Source organism: Emys orbicularis, chromosome 10 (assembly GCF_028017835.1).
Source record: "Emys orbicularis isolate rEmyOrb1 chromosome 10, rEmyOrb1.hap1, whole genome shotgun sequence".
Taxonomy (NCBI): Eukaryota; Metazoa; Chordata; order Testudines; family Emydidae; genus Emys; species Emys orbicularis.
The window spans coordinates 45,117,999-45,141,770 of record NC_088692.1 but is presented as its reverse complement, the minus strand read 5'-3'; the positions used below and the strand labels follow the sequence as shown (position 1 = coordinate 45,141,770).

The 23,772-nt window shown below is 47.1% G+C and overlaps 1 protein-coding gene across 1 annotated transcript in view; it reads left to right on the top strand.

Annotated features, from left to right (window-relative positions):
* BBS4 (Bardet-Biedl syndrome 4) overlaps positions 1 to 23,772 on the top strand; it is a 95,350-nt gene that overhangs the window by 68,424 nt on the left and 3,154 nt on the right. Inside the window, exons 7-15 of the mRNA XM_065412690.1 lie at positions 1,994 to 2,047; positions 7,896 to 8,023; positions 9,579 to 9,633; positions 11,037 to 11,105; positions 12,287 to 12,439; positions 12,591 to 12,762; positions 17,100 to 17,169; positions 22,258 to 22,399; positions 23,496 to 23,706. Coding sequence (XP_065268762.1) covers positions 1,994 to 2,047; positions 7,896 to 8,023; positions 9,579 to 9,633; positions 11,037 to 11,105; positions 12,287 to 12,439; positions 12,591 to 12,762; positions 17,100 to 17,169; positions 22,258 to 22,399; positions 23,496 to 23,706 — 1,054 coding nt within the window. The remainder of the gene's footprint in view (positions 1 to 1,993; positions 2,048 to 7,895; positions 8,024 to 9,578; positions 9,634 to 11,036; positions 11,106 to 12,286; positions 12,440 to 12,590; positions 12,763 to 17,099; positions 17,170 to 22,257; positions 22,400 to 23,495; positions 23,707 to 23,772) is intronic.

Here is a 23,772-nt window from a genome sequence, read left to right as displayed (position 1 = left end):
AGCTGGCGGGAGGTGAGGAAAGAGAGAGGTCGTGGTTCACAGATCCTTGAGAACAGCCTCCAAGGGAAGTGCTGTGTTTCTGCACATGAGCTCTCATGCTGCAAGCCATTGATCATATGCACGCTTAAAACAAAGTGTATTGGGCCTGGTTCCCAGAGGCTCAGGCACCTGCAGCTCCCATTGACTTCATCTGTGCCTTTAGGTGCTCAGCACTTCTATAAATTAGGCCCAATATGTGTGGGTATTTGGTACTGCTTTCTCTTCTTCCACCCACTCTGTGCTGAACAGTGAGTACAACTTTTTCCTGGAGCTGTGCAAATGATGGACGTTTCAGGACACGCTGGCAATTCTGAAAAATCTAAAAATAGTTTCAGGTCAAACCAAAACGAAAGTGTTTTTTTTTAATTTTTGATGAATCAAAGAGTGTTTTAAAAAAGAAAATGAATAATTTTGGATTGAACAAGATGTTTCATTTTGACAAAATAGCAATGTTTCAGCGTAAACAAACATTTGGACCATTTTTAAACCTTTTTGATTGTTTTAAAATAAAAATAAAGGAAATTTCTACATGCAAGTTGTTTCCAACTGAAAAATCAAAACGTTTTGATTTTTTTAAAAATTTTGTTGTTGTTGTTTTTCCACTGAAACAATTTGGCAAAACCAACAGTAATTTGGGAAATATTTTGGGGTCTTCGAATCTGCATTTTTACCTGGAAAATGTTTCAGCCAAAAATTGTCACCAAGCTCTGCTTTTATCAAATGGATTGCCTTTCAACCCCGTTCTTTCCTAAGGATAGTTTGCACTGCAGTCGGGAGATGTGATTGCAGCGTGTGTAGACCCACCCCAGCTATCTTTGATCTAGCTAGCTCGAGTAACAATAGCAGTGATGCCATGGCAGTAGGGACAGCAGCTGCATCCTAGGCAGGTGGCGCTAGCCCATGCTGCTGCAGCTTCACTGCTGTTGTTCCTTGAGCTCACTTTGATCTAGCTAGATTAAAGCTAGTTTGAGTATGTCTCCAAGTGCTGCAAATATACCTCCTGATTGCAGTGTAGACCTACCCTAAGAAAACAAACTATCTGTGGCATGTGCTGGGCATGGCTTTAAACCTATAGTTTACTACCCCATCTGGCAGGCATCAACAGGTATCTCCATAACACGCTCAGTGCTGGAGTCAGAGTTGATACTTTCACTTTCCTTGTATGGAAGCACCCTACCAACTCAACCCAGCCTTGAGTTGCGCTTTGTGTCTTTACCGTTCTTCACAACTGAAAGGGTTGTGCATAGGAGAGGGCCATTCTGTTGTGATAGGGTAAAATATTCCATAGACTGCATTCTCCCTGCTAGAGATCTACCTAGGGAATGTAGAGAATTTCTACACTAGTAAAGTGGGGTACGTTTTTAGCAGAGGAAGAAGGGAAACTTATGGGGTTGCTCTGCTGCTTGGCATTGTGCCTCACATCCCCCAAAATGGGAAAAGACAGCATGTAGCTTGTCTGTTAACAAATTCTTAGTCGTGAACTGGATTGGTGTAAATGTTTCCTATGGTGCCACCAGCATATTTAGCATGCTGAAAGGATTTCAGCCTCTCTGGTACTGGACCTGTATTCTGGTCAGCTAGGCCCACTTTCAAATTGTGTTTATCATAGGCTAGGGATGTTTTGAGAGGGCCTCTTGGTATAATAGAGGTCACATGTGATGGATTCATATCTCCCCACTGGGAATCCAGTGCAGTCTCAGCCAAGTATAGATCCCTTTGCACAGGCCTTCCCTCTTTTGTCCTCACTGCTCTCTTGCTGTCACCTCCCCTGGGATGTACTCTTCTTTATGCTGAGGATCAAACCAAATAGATTATCAAAATGGCTGAAGTGTAGCAAGTTCTTTGAACTACAAAGTCCATGGAGGTTCCCATCCAAACCAATAACTGTTACTAGTCTCTTTCTGATTATCCAGTGTCAAGTTCACCCTTATGCAGCTTTTTCCTTTATACGTAGGAGATCTGCCACAACCTGGGCGTGTGCTACATGTACCTGAAGCATTTCAACAAGGTAACTTGAGTGCTTGTCTTGTCCAAACAACATCACTGAGAGCCTGTCTACGTGGTGTGGCAGTGCACACCAGATGGGTGTGAATTCTAATGCGTACCAACGTGTTGTGCACTAACTAGTCCGTGTAGACCTTGCTGGTGTGCACTAAAACTTCTCACATTAGGGAAGTTTTAGTGTGCACCAGCAGGGTCTACACAGGCCAGATAGTGTGCAACAGAATTCACGTGCTGTAGAGTTCATACCTCTCTGGTGCGCATTACCCCACCATATAGACAAGCCTTAAGACATCACTAGAGATTCTCTTTTCAGTAGTTTTACTGATAAAGGGATCACGTACAGTCAGGCTAGTTTCTTAGCTGTTTCAAATGTTTGATCTGTTGTGATAATGGGGTCTACAAATTTACACCTCTACCCCCATATAACACGACCCAATATAACACGAATTCGGATATAACATGGTAAAGCAGTGCTCCAGGGGGGCGGGGCTGCGCACTCCGGTGGATCAAAGCAAGTTCGATATAACGCGGTTTCACCTATAACACGGTAAGATTTTTTGGTTCCCGAGGACAGCATTATATTGAGGTAGAGGTGTACCCTAATTGTGAGTGCAACTATAAGAAGTGAGTGAAAGTTTTATAAAATGTCACAATACCAATAAATGTTGATGGGAAAAGATACAAAATGGAGACACCAATCTAAATTAGTCAAACAAAACGGCCTATTGACATACCTCAAGGATTGTTGAGATCATGCCTAGTAAACAAGAGAAGTGTGGGACTGGAAATCCGTGAACCAAAGTAGGTCTGTTAGAAATTAGGCCTAATTGGTGGACAAAATAATGATGGGATAATCTGCCCATCACTTGACTTGTGGGGTTCTCAAAAAGAGACTTTGAGAGATGAAAATAAGCAGAGGGGCTACCACAATGCTGACTGACAGACAGGAAAGGAGCAAGCTTCACTATCATGGCTGCCATCCCCACCATCTCCAGGGACCCCAGACTTTCTTCATCCTAATACTGAGAGATGGCCTGACCAGACTGAGCCAGAAAGAGGGACCCGGACGACACTGCTACCTCCATCGGCTTGGCTAAATCTTGAACACTAACTGGGATGTGAGACTTCATCTGCCCCACACCCTTTCTTGTGTGTTCTTTTCCTGACCCAACTTATTTCTTCTCTTTCTTATCTTTCTCTTGCTTTATGTCTAATAAGAGTATGGCTCAGCTAGCCAAAACTGAATATTTTGCAACACTTCTGTAAATCTGTGACCACAAAGAGGCAGGTAAAAGCAATGCCCTAAATAGCCTGATGCTGGTGCAAGTTTGCCAACTCTCTCAGTAGCTGATAAGACTGTGCGCTGGGCCTGTGTTTTTCCAGCAGTGAGGTTGTAAGTGAGAATCAACACCAGAGACAGAAATTGCATTTCCTATCTTTGCTGTTCTTTTCTTTTCCCTTCTATGTGTTTGTCTTGTTTTGCCTTCTAGGAAACAGGATCAGACTTTAATGACAGCTCCAGCCCATCTCAACTAACTTGTCTTTTCCCCCAAAGGACAGTTATTACCATCTTTAATACCATCTAGGAGACTTTCAAACAAAGGAAAGTCAAACAGCTAAAGGGAAAGGGAACAAGAGATGTTAAAATGAAAGCCTCACTTAATACTTTTCATTTCTAATGCTTTAGGTGTTTTTCCCTCCTTTTTGTTTCTGTACTGAAAGGTTACAAAGAATTTTTAATGGTGTGTTTACCGTGGCACTAAGCAGGCTGAGGTCTCTGTATACCAAACCTTGTTTAAAACTGTTTAATGTTGCACAGTTAGGGTATATTTACACTGCAGTTAAACACCCACAGCTGGCCCATGCAAGCTGGCCCAGGCTGTGGAGCTGTAAAATTGCAGTGTGGACATTTAGGCTTAGGCTGAAGCCTGAGCTCTGGGACCCTGCGAGTGGGGAGGGTGTCTAATTGCAGTGTAGACATACTCTGAAGGTCATGTTAACACTTTTGATTCTTTGGGCCTATTTATTCCATCTACATCAGGGGCAGGGCCGGTGTAACCACTAGGCAAACTAGGCGGACGCCTAGGGTGCCAAGATTTGGGGGCACCAAAAAGCGGGCCCAAAAATTTTTTTTTACACTACAGTGGAGTCACATCTTATGCGGGGGTTAGGTTCTAAGGTCAGAGCATAAGAGGAAAATCGCATGTAGTGAAAATTACCATAAAGTACAGTACACACAGTATACACTAGAACAGGGGTCCTCAACTTACAGCACGCGTGCCAAAGGTGGCACGCAAGCTGATATTTTTTTTTTTTTTTTTTTATGGCAGGCTGCGGGTCCCAGTCGCCTCTGAGCCTGCTGCCAGTCTGGGGTCCCAGCCGGCCCCACTCAGCCCGCTGACAGCCGGGGTCCCGGCCGGAGACTCCGCTCAGCCTCCTGCCGGCCTGGGTGAATGGTCTGGGGTTCCGTTCACCCAGGCTTCCATCCACCGGCCTGCGGTTCCGTTCATGGGCTGAGTGGGGCAGGCGGCTGGGACCCCAGCTGGCAGCGGGCTGAGCAGGGCCGGCCGCTGGGACCCCGGCTGGCAGAAGCCGGTGGATGGAACCCCAGACTGAGCAGTTCAGCCCGCTCCTGGTCTAGGGTCCTGGCCGCCGGCCTGCTCAGCCCGCGGCCGGCCCCACTCAGCCCGCTGCCGGCTGAGTGAACGGAACCCTAGGCCAGCAGCGGGCTCAGCGGTGGCCGGGACCCACAGCCTGCCATTAAAAAAAAAATCGGCTCGCGTGCCACCATTGGCACACGTGCCGTAGGTTGAGAACCCCTGTTCTAGTGTATACTGTGTGTACTCTACTTCATGGTAATTTCCACTATATGCGATTTTCCTCTTACGCACTGACCTTAGAACCTAACCCCCGCGTAAGGTATAACTCCACTGTATTCATTTTTGAAAGTTTTTATAATAAGCGATGCTCCAGGGAGTGGGGGTGGGGGCGCAAGGTGGAAGTTTTGCCTAGGACGCTTGCCTTGCACCAGCCCTGATCAGGGGTCGGCAACCTTTCAGAAGTGGTTTGCCGAGTCTTCATTTATTCACTCTAATTTAAGGTTTCGCGTGCCAGTAATACATTTTAACGTTTTTAGAAGGTCTCTTTCTACAAGTCTATAATATATAACTAAACTATTGTTGAATGTAAAGTAAATAAGGTTTTTAAAATGTTTAAGAAGCTTCATTTAAAATTAAATTAAAATGCAGAGCCCCCCCCAGACCGGTGGCAAGGACCAGGGCAGTGTGAGTGCCACTGAAAATCCGCTTGCATGCCGCCTTCGGCACACGTGCCATAGGTTGCCTACCCCTGATCTACATTAATACAACAGAGCTCTCTGTTTATAAACTTACAAGAGAAGCTACATCAGTAAAATTCTGGCATTCAACCCTTTACAAATCAGCCACTAATGAGTCCCTAACTAACAGATGTATCCCCCTGGCAGTGTGCAGAGTGAAGTGAGGTTTGGAGGTGGCCGAAAGGGGATGGTGGAAGCCTCCCAGACCCTGTCTAAACTGGACTTCTTGGTCATGCTGTAACTCAAGATTGACACTTCACTCAAGTTAACCAACAGGACTATAACTGCAAATGTGGTCATCTTCCCAAATGTTTGTGTTTCACTCTAGGCTAAGCCATAGAATAAACTTCATTTCCTGTTTAAAAGCAATGTGGGGTGTTTATATTTGCCATTGCAGTTGTGGGAATTAACTTGAGTAAACTGGCAACCAGTGAACTTGGGTTACAAAGCGACCAAGAAGTCTAGTCTAGACAGGGTCCGATGGGCCTTGTCTGAACTAGGATTTTCCAGAGAGTATTTCCATTTTTCAAAGAAGTCTTCTAGCCATTCTGAGATGACCCCTAGAGTTTGCCTGTCTAGCTGGATAACAAACCACACTCTGACACGAGGGGATGCTCCTTCCGTCTTGGAGCCTTTTACAAAGGTGTAGATGAGTTTCTAGCCTCATGGAGGTGGTTATAACCCGTGGGATGTACCTTCCTGAAGATGGGAATGGTGTAAGGCCCAAATCCTGGCCCCAGCATATGGTCCAAGCAGCTGGGCTCAGTGGTGGGAAGTTCTCAGGGGCTGAGGAAGGGCTCTGCACAGGGCTGAGGGCAGGATTTGGAGATTCCATGTTGGAGGTACCAAGGGGTCCTGTACACTGCAGAGCAGCTGAGCTGGAGGGGCTCACCTCTTTTCCCTGCCTCCATGGCATGGGCTTGCTAGTGGTGTGGAAGCTACTCCCACAGGAAGCCTGGAGCAGAGGTCACAGAGCAGCCCCGCTGCTGTGGAGTGGCTGAATGGGGGTGGATGCATTGGCAGTGCTTCTGGCGCTTAGCAACTAATAAAAGAACACCTAGGAAATTTGAAATTGGACTCTCGATCCCCTTGCACTCCCTCCAAACATGTCATTTTATGCTAGTCACTTAGATGTTACTGCATGGCTTCCCCTGATGAGAACTGAGCTGCTGGTGTTGATTTTGTGAGGTGTCCATTTGAGATGGAAAACACAGCATTTCAAGGGAACGATTGGTTCCCAATATGATCTTCCCACTCCCCGCCTCTAAAAATGTAAAAATTCTCTTACCAATCAATCCCTGGCAGAGAATAAATATTGTCTGCTGCCTCAGGTGGGAGCTGTATTCATCTTAAAATCAGTATTGAATTACACAATCCAAGTGCACCATCAAGCAGGGTGGTGGACTCACTGTATCTGTTACAGTCGGCATCACAGCTAGGTTGTACTTAGGTCAGGCCTCCTTTAAAACTGCTTCTATTAAGAATACTGCAATCCTTGTGTTGAGCTCATACTTACAGCCCTGCACGGATACAAAATTTGTATCTGCATCTGATCCGCAATCCGCAAACATGGGCCGCGGATGTCCGCATCCACAGGTGTGCAGGGCTCTACTCATACTCCTTTCCCTATCATTGCAAAGCAACAGCGAGATGTTTAGAAGGTAGGTCCATATCTGGGACCTGCCATCTGTGATGATGTCTGTTCATTCATTTGGCTTATGGGGAAAATATATGTATATGAGACTACGTTTGAAAGAAAAAGGTATCTCAAATTTGGGACCTGTTATGCTATAAAGTGTCCCATTAGTCTGACAGCCTTATCTCTGGGGAGTGCATACTTCTTACATAACATCACATGGACCTATAAAATATAATGAAGCCCCTGGAGACTGCTGGCTGTTTCTGTCTTTTACCTTGTCAGCATCTCTTCTTTTAATGTGCCATGTGCTAGAAAGCTGCAAACTTTTATTGCCCTCCCACTGGCTCAGCTTGGGAGGAAGATGTTATAGTAACAAGAGTTTGGAAGTGTTCCCCATTGGAGGGGATTTACGTGTGCCTGGCTAGAGCTGATGAATTCTTTCTGCATTTACATGGCAATCCTGGCTCATTGCTAGCATGAGCATTTTGCAGAGAAGTGAACTGTAAATGCATATGTTAAGGTAACAAACTTAGCAGCCCCCAAGGGATCTCGGATACCATACAGGAACAAACAGGCCTCTGTACTCTCTTGGCAGATAAATATGTTTTGCTTTGGCTTGAAGTGCTCAGCTTTGAAGTGTTCTCCCTAAAAACTCATGACTCCTGTTGCAGAGCTTATTTCAACAACCACCTCATAGGCTGGGCCTTTATAATAAGATTCTTCAAGCTTGGCTGGAACCTTTGATCCCTTTTCTCTCTATGTAGTAACACGAGGGTTGGTGCTCACAGCTGACAGTTTTTGGATCATTGCTTCACTGTGAACTCTGCAACCACATTGATTTTACTCTCTCTGTTCTGTGTGTGGTTTTGTGTGTAGGCGAAAGACCAGCTGAATGATGCCTTGCAGCTCAACAGGCATGATCTGACATACATGATGCTAGGAAAAATTCACCTGCTGCAAGGGGAGACCGACAAAGCCATCGAAGTCTATAAGAAAGCAGTGGAGTAAGAATTTCATCCCCCCACCTCTTAGGAGAATTTTGATTGGTGAATTCAGGAATGTGTCTTATGTTTTTAAAACGACAGTGCTTCTGGGCAGATCTGGAATTTCCCAGCTGTGTGACCATCTCTGATCTTGGCTGCAGTACTCTTACTCCAGCTGACAATGTGTCAGGGACAGAGGTACCTCTTTGAAGCCCTTGCCAAGAGAAGAGTGGAAGACACATGAATGGAGGTGCTGGAGCAAATGTATACAAAATCCCCTTCTCAAATCCCATGATTCATGTGCTAAAGCCTGAAACACAGAGCTGAATGATTGCTACTCACGACTGTCACAGCTTTACTGTTGGCAAGAGCAGTGAGCAATCAACGACCATTTTGAACTTACTGGATTGTTATATACTTCACTGGGTGAATTTTTGGTGCATGAAAGTGCGGGTCTAAAAGTGAGGCTAGAGCCAGGCTGGTGCTGTGAGTTTTCCAGCCCAGTCCCTCAATCCTGATCTGCATTGTCCCACACCAGCTAAATTAGCAGTGGTTTTGCATAGTGGACAAATATCCAGGAAAGACTACTGGCAATTACTGCTGTTCATTGGAACTGTGCACACAGCTAGTCTGAGCTAAAGCAGCCTATTTTTGTTACCCAATCCTCTCCTGTTTCTCATCCACCTGTCAGTGGTGGTGTAATTTATTATTTGTATTATCATAACCAAACAGAGAACAAAAAGACCTTACAACCTAAGTATGCCTTGCCTGTTGTAGATTCCAAACTCTGAGAAAGGGACAGTCCTTGCTTTTTCCTTGTACAGCACTTTGCACAATGGGATTTCAACCTGGTTGAGACCTATAGGTGTTAGCACAATGCACCTTCCAAACTGGGGTTTGGAACCTAACTCTCTGTATAAGCAGCTAGTTCATTAGTATGTGGTGTCCCCAACCTGCTTTTTCTCTCTTTGCTGCTCATTATTCATTATATTTATTATTTGCTTGAAAGGCCTTGAAAATGGGGAGGCTTTTTAAAGAGCCTACAAAACTGTACATGAGGTAGAGTTAGAGGTGAGGGCTTGGGAATCACAAACTGCAATTGAAAACACGTGACACTTTCATTGTAAGTGTCCATTTTGGGTGAGTCAGTGTTGTTCTCCATTCAGCTGAATGGGGTAGTGTATGTTACCCATCAACCACAAAGCTATCGCCTGCATTCTGCCTTGGGAAAGGTGACCTTGTGGTTAAAGCAGATCTGTTTCCAGCTCTGATACTGACTCACTGAGAGATCTTAAGCAAGTCATTTAACCTCCTGCACTTCATTTTACCCACATAAAATACTACCTACTTCCCAGAGGGGCATGAGGAGAGATTACTTTTTGTAAAACATTTTGAGGTGCTCAGATATAACACGTGCCATAAACACCACGTGGTGATGGTGAGGGTGATATTAGTTGGTTATATTAGCAGTAGTAAGAGGGATATTTCTTACATTGAGTGGAGTCTCAGGGGTTCCATACTTCACCTTGTATTAATACTGCCAAGACATTGTAAAACTTTGGGTTTTGTATTTCAGGTTTTCTCCAGAAAACACAGAGCTCCTTACGACCCTGGGTTTACTCTATTTGCAGGTACTAAACACTGTTGCTACTATGTGGACCTAATTATATTTTAAATGGCCTGGCAGTTGCATATGGAGTAAATTTCTATTCATCTCCATGTGAGTTTGACATATTTCTCAAAAGGCCACATCAGACAAGATGGAGCTTGCTCCTCTGTCTCTTCTTTTCTCATTTGGCTCCCGAAGGGGAGTAACTTGATTTTCTGGTTCTGAGCCAGAGCAGGAATTCTGTTTGGCTACTGCCCTAATTGTGTTACTCATTCTCCCAAGTACAATAAAACATGACTAGTCATTACCTTGTTTCTGGGGATGGAGCTTAGCGAGTTATTCTCCTAGAAAAGCAGCCATGAAATTGTTTAACACTAATGCACCTTGGAGAAAATTGGAATTGATTTAAATAACACAGGCACGTTTATCACTAGGGACTTGGGTCATGAGCGAAAGATCATCTGTCTCCCAAACTACCTCCTCATTGCAGTATTTGGTACAGCTGTCATCCTTTGCTCAAGGGGGCTGCAGGCCAAGATTGAAGGACATCAGTAGAGCTGTGGAGGGAGCAGGAGAGGCAGAGCAAAGTATGGTGCTTGGGCAGAGTAGCATGGGCAGAAACTTGCACAACTGTCCACATTGTGACTTCCCTTGTTTGTGGTGTGTCACATCCCTGGACTCCAAAATTCACTCCAAATACCTTGCCAGTCTTGATTGTCTCCATGAATCACAGCAGGGTTAGATCCCTTCTGTCAATAGGCACTGGTGCAGTTGTGGGGGAGGAGGAAGGTAATGGAGTTTGAATAAATTCATGGACCAACACGAGACACCATGGGTTGAATTTATATTTTAATTATACCAGTGTAATTCCTGAGTATCTCCATTGAATCCAGTGGGACTTAAGTATGTGATCAGGGTTAGCCTCACTGCTGTATGGGCCTGCAGTGCTGCTGAGCACTCAAGTCCCATTGACTTCAGTAGTTGAGGGCAGTCTAAGCAGATAGACTTTGGGGCATTTCTGTCCAGGGAAGGGCGCTGTGGAGAGCATGGGGAGGGAGGAAAAGTGGTCAGGGAATCTGTTCTGTGGCTGATGGTGCTCAGGAAGTCAGTCCCTGCTTCTTTGTAGAAAAAATTCTCCAGATAGTTTTTATTCCCCAACACAACTATATAGAAATCTATTTACTGGGCTAGACAGTCTGCATCGGGTTGAGTTGTGTTCCCTCTGTTATCAGAGGAATCCATTTTGTTCCAGCTGGTTGTGGATTGTGAAGTAAGAACACTGCACACGTGAGAATGTAACTGCAACAGAATAAAGCTAACTCTTCTGAATCTCTTACTTTAAGTGATAACCAAAAGCACTGTTTGTTATCTGCATGTTTAACCCTTCTGTGCCTGCATTTCTGATACTCCTTTGTCTTTTCCCAGCTTGGGGTTTATCAGAAGGCATTTGAACATCTTGGAAATGCACTTACATATGATCCCACCAATTATAAGGTACCATAAAGAATATATACAAGCCGATTTAAGGATGACAGGCCCGTCAAAACTAATTCTTGTGTAAAATATCCCCAGTACCAGAGCATGGGCTGAAAAGGGGGCCATGCTCCCAAAAAGCTTGTTCCAAAACGCATTTCTGTGACCTCCATCTGATGAGGATAGAGGATGTTATCTATGGGGCCTATTTGCTTTTAATGGAAAGTTTCATATATTTTCCATACAAGAATTTTTAACAAATGGAAATTGCTTTTCTCTAACTTATTACTTCAAACTGTTGCAATTCATCACAAGAGCTGTGCACCACGTTCCTAGGAATTCAGTGTACCTCTGCGACTTTCTGGAGCAGAACACAGACACAAGTGAATAAGGATGGTGTGGTGGAACATCATTCCTTTGCTAGTCTGCAAAGATCATAATTCATACACGGTCTTTCTCCCAGCTATAGTGGGGTGTAACTTTGGTCTAGCTAGTTGAGGATGGGATCTGAATAATGGGGATAATGTAAATCATTTTGAGATCTATGGATGGCAAAGCAATGAATAAATACAAACCAAGTATTATTATTATGAAGACTACATTACTTTTCCAGACTTTACGCCAGCTCGCTGAGAAGTATTACAAATAATTTATTGGACAAATGTAGTTTAGTTTAAACTAAGTTAATTTTGGTGCAGTATCTTTGATTTTCTTTTTAATCACATATGTTCAGTAGTTTGCTGTCACCCTCAGCCAGTAGTGTGAACTGTCCAGGGTTTGCTGTATATGCCTTGGAGTTAAGGAATGTTTTCATCTCCCCTTAAGTTGCCCTAGGAAGGTTTCTGTTCCAGTTTGTCATATAAAAGAAACAATTAGTATCTGGACCTTTTCGAGCCCAGACTTCTGGAAGCTGTTATTGTGAATCACTGAAAGAGTATTAGCTAGTCAGGATGCAGCATTTATTAGCCACGTTGATCAGGAAAGAGAATGTGGGAAGCGTGGGACCCTTCCCAATGCCCTGCCCTCTCCTAGCCAGGATGTAGATTTCCCAGTTGTTCTCAATTCTCTAGCAGAGTTCCCCAAAGAGAATCTTCACTCAGACCATTGGCCTGTTTTTAGTTTAATAACTTTATAGCATTTTCTCCTCACCATGTTTGGGGAAGCTCAGTGCCTCAACCACTCACTGTCGAGTTCTTTTGAAGGCTATCTTGGCAGCTGGCAGTATGATGCAGACTCACGGTGATTTTGATGTAGCCCTCACCAAGTACAGGGTAGTAGCCTACACCATGCCTGAAAGCCCCCCATTATGGAACAACATTGGAATGTGCTTCTTCGGCAAGAAGAAATACGTGGCAGTAAGTTCCTGGTTCCCTTCCATTTCCATCTATATTTAATTTGATTTGTGTAAGAACAAATATAAAACAAGGATCCTCCCTCTGTGGCGGAGACTGGAGAAAGTCTTGACCACTCAAGGCATGTTACTAGCAATGTTGTTCCTCTTTGCAGGCTATTAGTTGCCTGAAGCGAGCCAATTATTTAGCTCCCTTTGACTGGAAGATTCTGTTCAATTTGGGGCTAGTCCACCTGACAATGCAGCAGTATGCATCTGCTTTCCACTTTCTCAGCGCCGCTGTCAACTTCCAGCCCCGGATGGGAGAGCTCTACATGCTCCTGGCAGGTAAATGACCCTTCCCTTCTGCCCTCTCCCCTTACTCCTACCCCACAGAGCTGCATGAATATCGTCTTTGGGAAATATCAGATTTTAAGGTGGGAAAGCAAGAGGTGATGCAAGTTGTTATCTGAGACTGGATAACTCAGCACTCTGGTATTCAAAAGTTTTACATCACCAGGTCATGGACTGGTTTGAAATCAGATCAGCAGTGACCAAAAGTCAGTGCCTTCTCACGCGCCGAAATACAGTTCTTGCTATAGACTAGTGTGTACGTCCCCCCCCAAACCACCATGGCTGGTCCCAGCTTTTGTGGGAGGACCGTTGTGGGGTGATGCAGAGAAGTTTGCACTGGTGCTGCTCATGCAATGACTTCTGTGATTAGAGCACTGGGGTTTCTGTGGTATCCTCAGTCTGGCACTCCTCACCGGCACTCCTCACCAGCACTAAATCCAAGGTTAGAAAAACGAGAAACCAGGCATTGCAACTCCAGTGGTAAGGGGATTGTGTACATTCAAGAGGGGGATTCACCTTGTTCTCTCTACTCTGGCAGAGGTGCTGGGAGATTTAACGACCTGGGTAACCTCAGAGGTGGATTTACAGTAAAACACAGGGTGCCCTAGCATGGGGGCCCCCAACGACAGAGGGCCCAAGGGCCGGGCAGCTGCGGGGGCAGAAGCTTGGTCCTGCCGGCTCCTGGGGCTCCTGCTGCAGGTTCCGCACTCACTGGCAGCCAAGCTCTCCCCTCCCCCGCCTCCTCCCCGAGCATGCCGCTTCCCCCGCCGCCAAACAGCTGTTTGCCGGTGCTCTGGGAGGGAGGAGGAGGAGCGGGGCCACAGCACACTCAGGGGAGGAGGCGGGGGCTGGGCCTTGGGGAAGGGGATGGAATCGGGGCGGGGCAGGGCAGAGCAAAGGTGTGGCCCCCGCATTCACCCTACACATGCCCCCCCCAACCCGCTGCTGTGAGCCGCTTGGGGTAGGGGGCTGGAAGCACCCCCAGAACCCCATCCCCCTGCCCTGACTCCTGCATCACCCCACACCCAGCCCTCCCTGACTCCTGCACCCCCCTACATCCCCACCCTTTGCACCAAATGGGAGCTGCCCCAGGTAAGCGCTCCACACCCCAACCTCCTGCCCCAACCCTGAGCCCCCTCCTGCATCCTAATTCCCTCCCAGACCCTGCACCCCCAGCCATGACTCTCGCACACACCCAGCCCCCCCACACCCTGTGCCCTGACTCCTGCACCCCCACACATCCCTGCTGAGCACCAAACAGGAGCTCCTGCACTCCCCCCCCACATTCCCACCTGCACCCCTCACACCAAATGGGAGCTGCCCAAGTGCTCCACACCCCAACCCTGAGCCCCCTCCTGCATCCTAACTCCTGGCCAGACCTGAGCCCCCTCCTGCACCCTAACTCCCTCCCAGACTCTGCACCTCCAACCCTGACTCCTGCACCCCCCTCTCACGCTCCCAGCCCCCTGCCCTCACTGATTCCTGCAGCCCCCCAGCCCCCTGCCCACCCTGACTCCTGCACACAACCCCACCTGCACCCCTCACACCAAACGGGACCTGCCCCAGGTAAGCGCTCCACACCCCAACCCCCTGCCCCAGCCCTGTGCCCCCTCCCGCACCCTAACTCATGGCCAGACCCTGCACCCCAATGTGTTTTTTTACATTTTTTTTTTTTTTTTAATAAAACGCTCTTATCCAAAGCGCTTTACAATAGTTAGCTAACGGTACAAACTATATTTGGAAAGATCATTAAGTGGTCCACTGAGACACTCAGCGATTTTCAAGTGGTCTGTGGAAAAATAAGTTAGAGTACAAAAACAATCAAGGTACCTCACTTTATTTTCATTTACTTCTTATTACTTATAGGAGGAGGATGAAGAAAAAAGAATGAAAAACAGGGGTGGGGGGAGATAAGAGAGAATGCTCTTTTTCTTGGCTGGGTCCCAAAAATGAAGCTGAGCACAGGGCCCTACTAACTCTAAATCCGCCACTGGGTAACCTGTATAGAAGCCCTAACTTTGAGCAGGTAGCTTAATTGCAGGATGCCTAAAATCCAGACAGATAGCTAATGTCTCTCTTCTTTCTGGGACTGGGACTCAACTTCTGGTCTCATACACTTTAAGATCAGAAGGAACCATCATGATCATCTAGTCTGACCTCCTGCACATTGCAGGCCACAGAACCTCACACCCCTCCCCCCCTCCATTCCTGAAATAGACCCATAACCTCTGGCTGAGTTACTGAAGTCCTCAAGTATCAGAGGGGTAGCCGTGTTAGTCTGGATCTGTAAAAAACGACAGAGTCCTGTGGCACCTTATAGACTAACAGACGTATTGGAGCATAAGCTTTCGTGGGTGAATACCCACTTCGTCAGATGCATGTGGTGGAAATTTCCAGAGGCAGGTATAAATATGCAGGCAAGAATCAGTCTAGAGATAATGAGGTTAGTTCAATCAGGGAGGATGAGGCCCTCTTCTAGCAGTTGAGGTGTGAACACCAAGGGAGGAGAAACTGCTTTTGTAGTTGGCTAGCCATTCACAGTCTTGGTTTAATCCTGAGCTGATGGTGTCAAATTTGCAAATGAACTGAAGTTCAGCAGTTTCTCTTTGGAGTCTGGTCCTGAAGTTTTTTTTGCTGTAGGATGGCTACCTTTAAATCTGCTATTGTGTGTCCAGGGAGGTTGAAGTGTTCTCCTACAGGTTTTTGTATATTGCCATTCCTAATATCTGACTTGTGTCTATTTATCCTTTTACGTAGGGATTGTCCAGTTTGGCCGATGTACATAGCAGAGGGGCATTGCTGGCACATGATGGCATATATTACATTGGTGGATGTGCAGGTGAATGAACCGGTGATGTTGTGGCTAATCTGGTTAGGTCCTGTGATGGTGTCACTGGTGTAAATATGTGGGCAGAGTTGGCATTGAGGTTTGTTGCATGGATTGGTTGCTGAGTTAGAGTTACTATGGTGCGATGTGTGGTTGCTGGTGAGAATATGCTTAAGGTTGGCGGGTTGTCTGTGGGCGAGGACTGGCCTGTGAAAGCGAGGGATTGTTGTCCAGGATGGGTTGTAGATCACTGATGATGCGTTGGAGAGGTCTTAGCTGAGGACTGTAGGTGATGGCCAGTGGAGTTCTGTTGGTTTCTTTCTTGGGCTTGTCTTGCAGCAGGAGGCTTCTGGGTACACATCTGGCTCTGTTGATTTGTTCCCTTATTTCCTCGTGCGGGTATCATAGTTTTGAGAATGCTTGGTAAAGATCTTGTAGGTGTTGGTCAAATAAGTGCAAATAAGTGATGTTCACGTTAACACCACCCTATACCGAAAACCCACTGACCGCTATGCCTACCTTTGTGCCTCCAGCTGCCATCCCGGACACACCACACGATCCATTGTCTACAGCCAAGCGCATATAACCGCATTTGCTCCAACCCCTCAGACAGAGATCAACACCTACAAGATCTTCACCAAGCATTCTCAAAACACTTCAACCTCCCTGGACACACAATAGCAGATTTATAGGTAGCCATCCTGCAGCAAAAAAACTTCAGGACCAGACTCCAAAGAGAAACTGCTGAACTTCAGTTCATTTGCAAATTTGACACCATCAGCTCAGGATTAAACCAAGACTGTGAATGGCTAGCCAACTACAAAAGCAGTTTCTCCTCCCTTGGTGTTCACACCTCAACTGCTAGAAGAGGAGCCTTATCCTCCCTGATTGAACTAACCTCATTATCTCTAGACTGATTCTTGCCTGCATATTTATACCTGCCTCTGGAAATTTCCACCACATGCGTCTGACGAAGTGGGTATTCACCCACGAAAGCTTATGCTCCAATACGTCTGTTAGTCTATAAGATGCCACAGAACTCTTTGTCGCTTGAAGTCCTCAAATCATAGTTTAAAGACTTCAAGTTACAGAGAATTCACCATTTTCTTTCCATTTACTTTCTTTACTGCAGTTGGCTGGGTGTGGGAAGTGTTCATAGTGGTATTGGTTTCTGCATATAAGCAAGGCATGCCATGGAGTGGGCATAGCTAGCTACAAAAATCTTGATTGACAGGTTTAATAGGAACCTTCTAACTCAAGAATGTTTGTCCCATGCTTTCAGCTAGCTAAACAGTTTAAAATCCGTTTCTCTGGAGGTGCCATTGCTGTTCCTGATTCTGATGCAGGGGCTCCAAGAGCAGTGGAATAAAGCATTGACATTCAGAACTATCCTTTGCAAATAGGCTCTATGCCTGGGAAAGCAGAAAAATCCATTTCTGAGGAGTGCATTGGAGGCTTTGCATTGCTAGTGAGCTTATTTGTGTTCCTGTGTTTCTTCGGACAGTGGCTCTGACAAACCTCGAAGATGTTGAGAATGCTAAACGATCCTATGAGCAAGCTGTAGCGCTGGACCAGTAAGTCTTAATCCTGATGGTCATTTGGGCAAGCCGCTTCTCCCCCACTGCTCATCTGTTTCCCTTTTTGTCCCTCTGGTCTCTTTCGATCGTAAGTTCTTCAGGGCAGAGGCCATCTCTCATTAGGTCTACGTTCGGCACCTACGGCAATGGAGCCCTGATCTTGGTTGGGGCCTCTAGGCATTATGTTAATACTGATAATAGGGCTATAAGGAGAGCCATCACTAATGGTAAACATTTAATCTGTAATGGCCACAAGGTGAACCACACAGTACCAGTCTTTTAGTCTCCTCTCTCAAGAGCTGGATGGCAGTGGTGACGGGTAGTTTTCCTCTGTGGAGCCTTAGAAATGATAGAAGTCCCAAAGCCTATAAAAAGAACAACAGGGTTTTAAACACGTTTGATATTTTAGTGCAGTTGTGCTCTGCAAAGTGACCATGGACACAGCCCCTCACTCAGCACATATGTATTGAGATTTGACCTGCTCGCTTTAGTAGCAAAGTTCTTTCCCCTATTAGCCCTACACAGCACTGGGAGAGACAGCTGGAGTCTCTTCCCAATCATGCATCAGCAGTATTGTTAACTGTGGTCAAATCATGTGGACAAATCCTGCCCTCAGTTTCCACTATAACCATGCAATCTCATTGAAGAAATGGGGCCTGCATAATGTTACTTATGAAGAGGTGTAGGGAGGAAAATCTCAGGCTGACTTAGGGAACCCAATGAGAATTTGCAAAGCTGTTTGAAAGCTCATAAACTGAGCACATTTAGACAAGAGTTATTGAGAGACAAGATACACAGTTCCCCACTGTGCTCTTTTTACTGAGTTGCTTTTCAGAGTAGAACTGCACCTTTGCCAATAACATGTCATAGGTAACTTGTGAACACTACACAATATACCTACAATAAGGGAGCACGCTGCTTGTCTGAAACAAACATTCAAACCAAATTCAGTGCCCACCAAGTCCTTTATCTTTCTCCCAGCTTTCAGAATCTAAGCCCTCTGTGATTTGTCAGGGGATCAGATGAGTTAAGGAGCGCATTCTGGCTGCTTGGTAGTGTGTTCTGTGGGTAGATCAAAGCGCATGAATTAGAATTCAACTTTATAAACGCTGCCTAACTACCTGGCACTCTCATGATGCCACAGCCATGTAGAATTAGCAGAAAAACAAAACCGCATAAAAGCTGACATTAAAGCCAACGGCCATTGATTGCTGGGAGGCAAACTCAGGCTGTTTAAGCTTTGGATCTCTGTGGTTTGTTCAGTTGACATCCCTTGTACTTTCTCCAGTTTTCCCATTCCCACGGATATTCTCTTCTGGCATATCTCACACAGTTTGTCTGGGGAGATGACTACAGTTTCTGTTTCCATCTCCATAAATAATTTTTATAGCAGCAGCAGCAGCGTGATATTTGCCCTGGGTGCCAGACTGAGGTCTGGAAAGAAAAGGAGCTTGTGGGTGTCTTTATAAAAGATGTCTCCTCTTTCTGGCAGTGGCTAATATACGGGTCTCCTTTCTCCTATTGCTTCCTTAAATAATGATTGTCTTACCTGTCCACTTCCTTCTCTGCTCTTTGGAGACAGCTCATCTAAATCAGCTCTCGCTTACCCCCACCCCAGTGTTTTTTGCATAAATGTTGTTCTCCACGGTGTATCTATTTCCTGGGCTCTGACAGAGGCAGTGAGGTTTTTAGATGTGGGATCAGTTCTTTAGAAATAGCTTCTGTGTTGAAGGAAATTAATAAGTTAGGTCCTAAACACGATCAGATCACTTTTTTAACAGTCTCCTTTGTTACGGCATTGTCGCATTCCTTACCCATGACACATAGTCATGGCCTAAGTTCCTGCTAAGCTGCACAGCTGCCTATTATACAACGTGCTGGCGCTCAGGGCTGCGGCAGGGAGAGATGCCTCTCCTCGAGCCCCAGACCTGCTGTGGCGCCCCTCCCCCTTCCCCCACCCAGCCCAGCCCCGGACCTGCCGCGGCTGGGGGACAGGCACCCCAGCCTGGCCCCGGACCTGCCGCGGCTGGGGGACGTGCCCCTGACCCGGCCCGGACCTGCCGCAGCTGGGGGAGAGGTGCCTCTCCCCCCGAGCCCAGGTGCTGCTGCGGGGAGACAGAGCCGGGGGGCGGGGGGGAGTCCGCTCTCTCCACCGTAGCCCCAGGGAGCCCTAGTGCATACCAAACCCCTCATCCCCAGCCCCACTCCAGAGCCTGCACCCCCAGCTGGAACCCTCACCCCACCCCGTGTCCCTACCCTCTGCCCCAGCCCTGAGCTCCTCATCGCCCGCACCCTCAGCCAGAGCCCTCAGCCCCGCACCTCTATCCTCTTCCCCAGCACTGAGCCCCTCATCCCCGGCCCCACCCCAGAGCCCACACCCCCAGCCAGAGCGCTCACACCCCAACCCACACCCTGCACCCCAACCCTGAGCCCCCTCCCACACTCTGAACCCCTCATCCCCACCCCACCACATGAATTTATGTGCACCAATAGGGAGGTGATGTGTGTCACATCACCTCCCTATTGGTGCACATAACAAAATTTATTCTGCATATGGGTGGGAAAAATTAGAGGGAACACTGGTCATGGTCTGCACACAGTCTGATTTGCTGCTTATCAGACAATGTCTGCAAAGCTTCAGTCTCTAGCACTTGAACCTTTCACAAAGAGCATGGCCTCTGTCTTGTAGAAGAAAATAAAGGTGCTGGTCTCCTTGGCCAGCACCAACAGCCTCTTTTCACACCGGGATTGGGTGCCAGCCCCCTCACGCGACTTTATTGATCAACGTTCAGAAGCACTGCCCACTTGCTCTGCATGTGTTGCGATAGATGCAGATGCTTCATCCTTGCTCTTACATGCAAGGTCATCCTCCCTGGGGGAGAAGTACAACTATAAATTGTGCCTCTAATCCACTCGCTTATTAGTCTCCCTCCCCTTGGAAGGTGATTTTGATTCTAAAGAAGGCCTGGCCAAACACAGCTCTCTATCTCTCAGCCTGCAAGTCAGAATGCACTGCAAGCATCAGGCCACTTGGATCAAGACAGAGCATTGCCTGCTGGGACCTGTTGTCTCAGTGGATCACCTGTTTGTATCCACAAGGAGGCAGTCGCTTTGCTCAGTTTTCTACAAAGATTGTGCCGAGTTCAGACTCCTAGTGAGTTGTCAGTGCAGCCCTCAGGCAAAATGTGGGAATCTCAGTTAGAATGTAAGCTGCGTTATCTATTCAAGGAAGAAAGGGGACCTGGCCACTGATGTCCATAAACCAACAGAGAGCAGAGGGAGTCAACTGTTTCGCTCGTTTAGCTTGCCCACACAACTGGCACTGTCAGAGCACTGCAGGGACTGCCAGAGGGAAAGGTACTGCATGGGGTTACTGTGCGTTAACTAAGAGCCTGGAAGTTTTGAAGACTGAGAATTCTGGGAGCCAAACTACGTTTCTGAAATAAACACTCAGCATTGCATCCAGAGAGTGGTAGGACCGCACCGCACAGCACTCTGACATCGGGGAATGCCACAGACACGGTGCCTCTTTGTGCACACACATTAAGACAGTCCTCAGGTACAGGACCACCGACTATTTCTCTTAGACTGTATACACATAAAGGAGCAAAGTTAATCTTTGACACATTTTTAACATTGTCCTTGTATGGAACTTCTTACAGACTTTTGGGGTGGAAGGGAAGGAAGATGGGGGAAAAAAGGATGTGAGAGCTTTGTTCTGCAGCATCCTGAGGCTCTACTGGCTTGTCAAACACTGTCAGTGGCATGTGTCAGTTCCAGAACCTGGAACTGTGTGGCCTTATGCCACCAGCTTGTCTTGTCCCACAGTTGTGAGGAGAGAGCCCTTCTCCTGCAAATCTTCAGAGCAGCGGAAGCCTTATATGGATCAGAGCAGGGCTCTCCCAGCACAGTGTAAAGACCCCCCCACACTGAACCACTGTGCACTTTAAGATTTGCGGGTGTTCAGATAAGGGGTCCATAGGATGCTTCCTACCTCCTCCTGTTGACAAGCAGCCTGACTTCGCAGCTGCCAATTCACTCAGCTCCCCCAGGGGCAGAGGATGGGAGACATGGAGGAAATTTGTACAAAGGTGCCGCACAGTGCAGTTCCAAGCACCACTTACAGGCACTTACTCCAGCTGCAGATCTGCTAAGGAATGCAACAGTGGGGCTCCCCTCCAGTGGTCCTTGGATGGTCCTCGGGTACAAAGACACTTGGCCAACCAGGTTTAGCTTGGAGAGAGGGACTTTAGCAGGAGGCTAAGCAGTCGGAGGAGCCATTAACATTGAAACCAGGTTTGCGTGGAATACTTCACTCGCTCAGTGCACAAAGTTCACTGAGCACAAAATTTCCCCACCAAACTGGTGGGTGCCTGCTGCCATTTTGGAATAAGTTGTATACAACTGTGCACACAAACCCAATTTGTGTTCATGGCTCCCCTATCAGACAGGCTTCCCCAGCTGCCTCCATAGCTACACACCTGCCAAGAAGCACAGAAGCTCACCCTGCCCTGGTGTTCTCTATTTGCTCTGCAGCAAACCCACTCTTAGCCAGAACACACTCATGCATGCTGTCTCTCTGGGGCCATTCCTGCACCCCACTGTAAGGGACAGCGCCAGCCGTTTTGCCTGTAGAGCTCATCCCAAATGTTGCACAATTTTTTAGTGGGTGAGGAAAGTGTATTATTTTTCCTACTTCAGAATTGCTGAACCAGATGTGCTCGGTCTTTCAAAAACAACTTGCTTTCCAGCAGAGATCAAGCATGGAACATTACATGTCAGCCTGAAAGGTTAGGAGCAGCAGAAACCAGGGGCTTCAACTAGAAACAGCTGAACAACCTTAACGGTAACACTAGAGCAATCTTACTGCATCACTCTGAGCACTTGCTTCCCAGGAAGGTTGCCATGGTTATATGCAGAGTACCTGGAGGCTGTTTGGTTTAGTCTGTGTAGCGTGGGATCTCCAGCTTTGCTGGGTGTAGCCAGCTCGGCACAGTGCTAGTATCAGGATAGGTTCTCACCTGAGATTTAAGAATGTTACTCTTGGCAGTGTATGTTACTGATCCTGTGGGCTATCTGCTGCAGGTGTAATCCCCTGGTCAATCTGAACTACGCTGTGCTGCTCTACAACCAGGGGGATAAGAAGGGAGCACTATGCCAATACCACGAGATGGAGAAGAAGGTCAATGCCCTGAAGGAGAACAGCGCTCTTGACTTTGATCCTGAGGTACGTTAATAAGAACAGCCAGCTGGAAGCAAGTAGCTGGTGATCCCGTGCTGTAAGAGGACTTGTCTGCATGGTGGGGTAATGTGCTGTATGGGGATGGGGGGATTTCTGGAGTGCACTGATGTGTGGTGCATTAATTGGTCTTAGTAGACCCTGCTGGGCACACTGAAGGGTCCCTAAAGGTTCTGAAGTGCATCCTAACTGGCTCAGAACCATTAGGGAACCTTCACTGTGCCTCAGGAGGGTCTGCATGGCCGAATTAATGTGAACCTTTCAGTGCTCTTCGGAAACTACGCTTCCGTACAGCATGTAACCCACCACATAAACAAACCCCGAGTGGTATCCAGTGAGCAGGAGGGTCCCTATACCTTTTGGGACCAGAGTCCAGTTAATAGAGAATGGGTCAGTTATCTAGACACACCTAGCTGGACCAGGTGCCCAGTGAAAGCTACTTGCTTCATCTCTGCTGTTAAAATAGGCTTTTCAATCTATGAACAAAAAGTCAGGATTCTTTCTGAAGCAAATGGATTGTCAGAGCTGTGCTTCTCTACAGCACTGTGGCTGCGCTAGCCAGTTATGTGTAACTCTGTGAAGTGTATTGTGACACTGGAATCTGAGCTCGTAGCTCCTGGTAAGAAACAAAATGCAGTGTCTCCTTCCAGCTCCCATCCTCTGAGTGTTGAGATTTGGGGAAGAAGTCAGTGACCTCATCTGAAACCTTCACAATCAGCTCCTCCTCACCCAGGTTTCTGAGGGCTGAGTGTAGAGTGTAGTGTATTGCATTCTTTTTCAAGAAAGGCAGGCTGTGCACCTTCAGCGAGGGGCACCATTTACTTCCGCCGCCTACCACCAGAGTGGAGGCCACTGTGAGTTGCCATCTCCTGTTGGGAAACCCTTACACTGTGTGTCACGTTCCCTTCAAGCTGGTCACGGCCATTGCTTTAAGCCCAGCTCTAGAGTGAAGCTGCTGCTAAAACCCACAGATGGAAGCTGAGGCATAGTGGTCCCCGCTTGGACAGGCGCTGCTGCCCTGGCTCCTGCCGAAAGTGTTCCTGGTGGTGATTTTCTCCTCTGTTTCTTTCTGTTGCACGAGAAGATGGTGGATGTGGCCCAGAAGGTGGGAGCTGCCCTGCAGGCGGGGGAGAGTCTGGTCTGGACTAAACCCATCAAAGATTCCAAATTAAAGCAGCGAGCCGCTACATCTAGCAAACCCTCCAGCACTCAGCAACCTCTGGGCTCTAACCAAGCCCTGGGTCAGGCCATGTCTTCAGCAGCTGGGTATGGGAAGACTATGCAGCTTTCTACAGGTAGGTCTCTTTTGCATCTCTGTATGGCATGAGAGGAGAGGGTGTTGGGATTAGAGGAAGTATTCA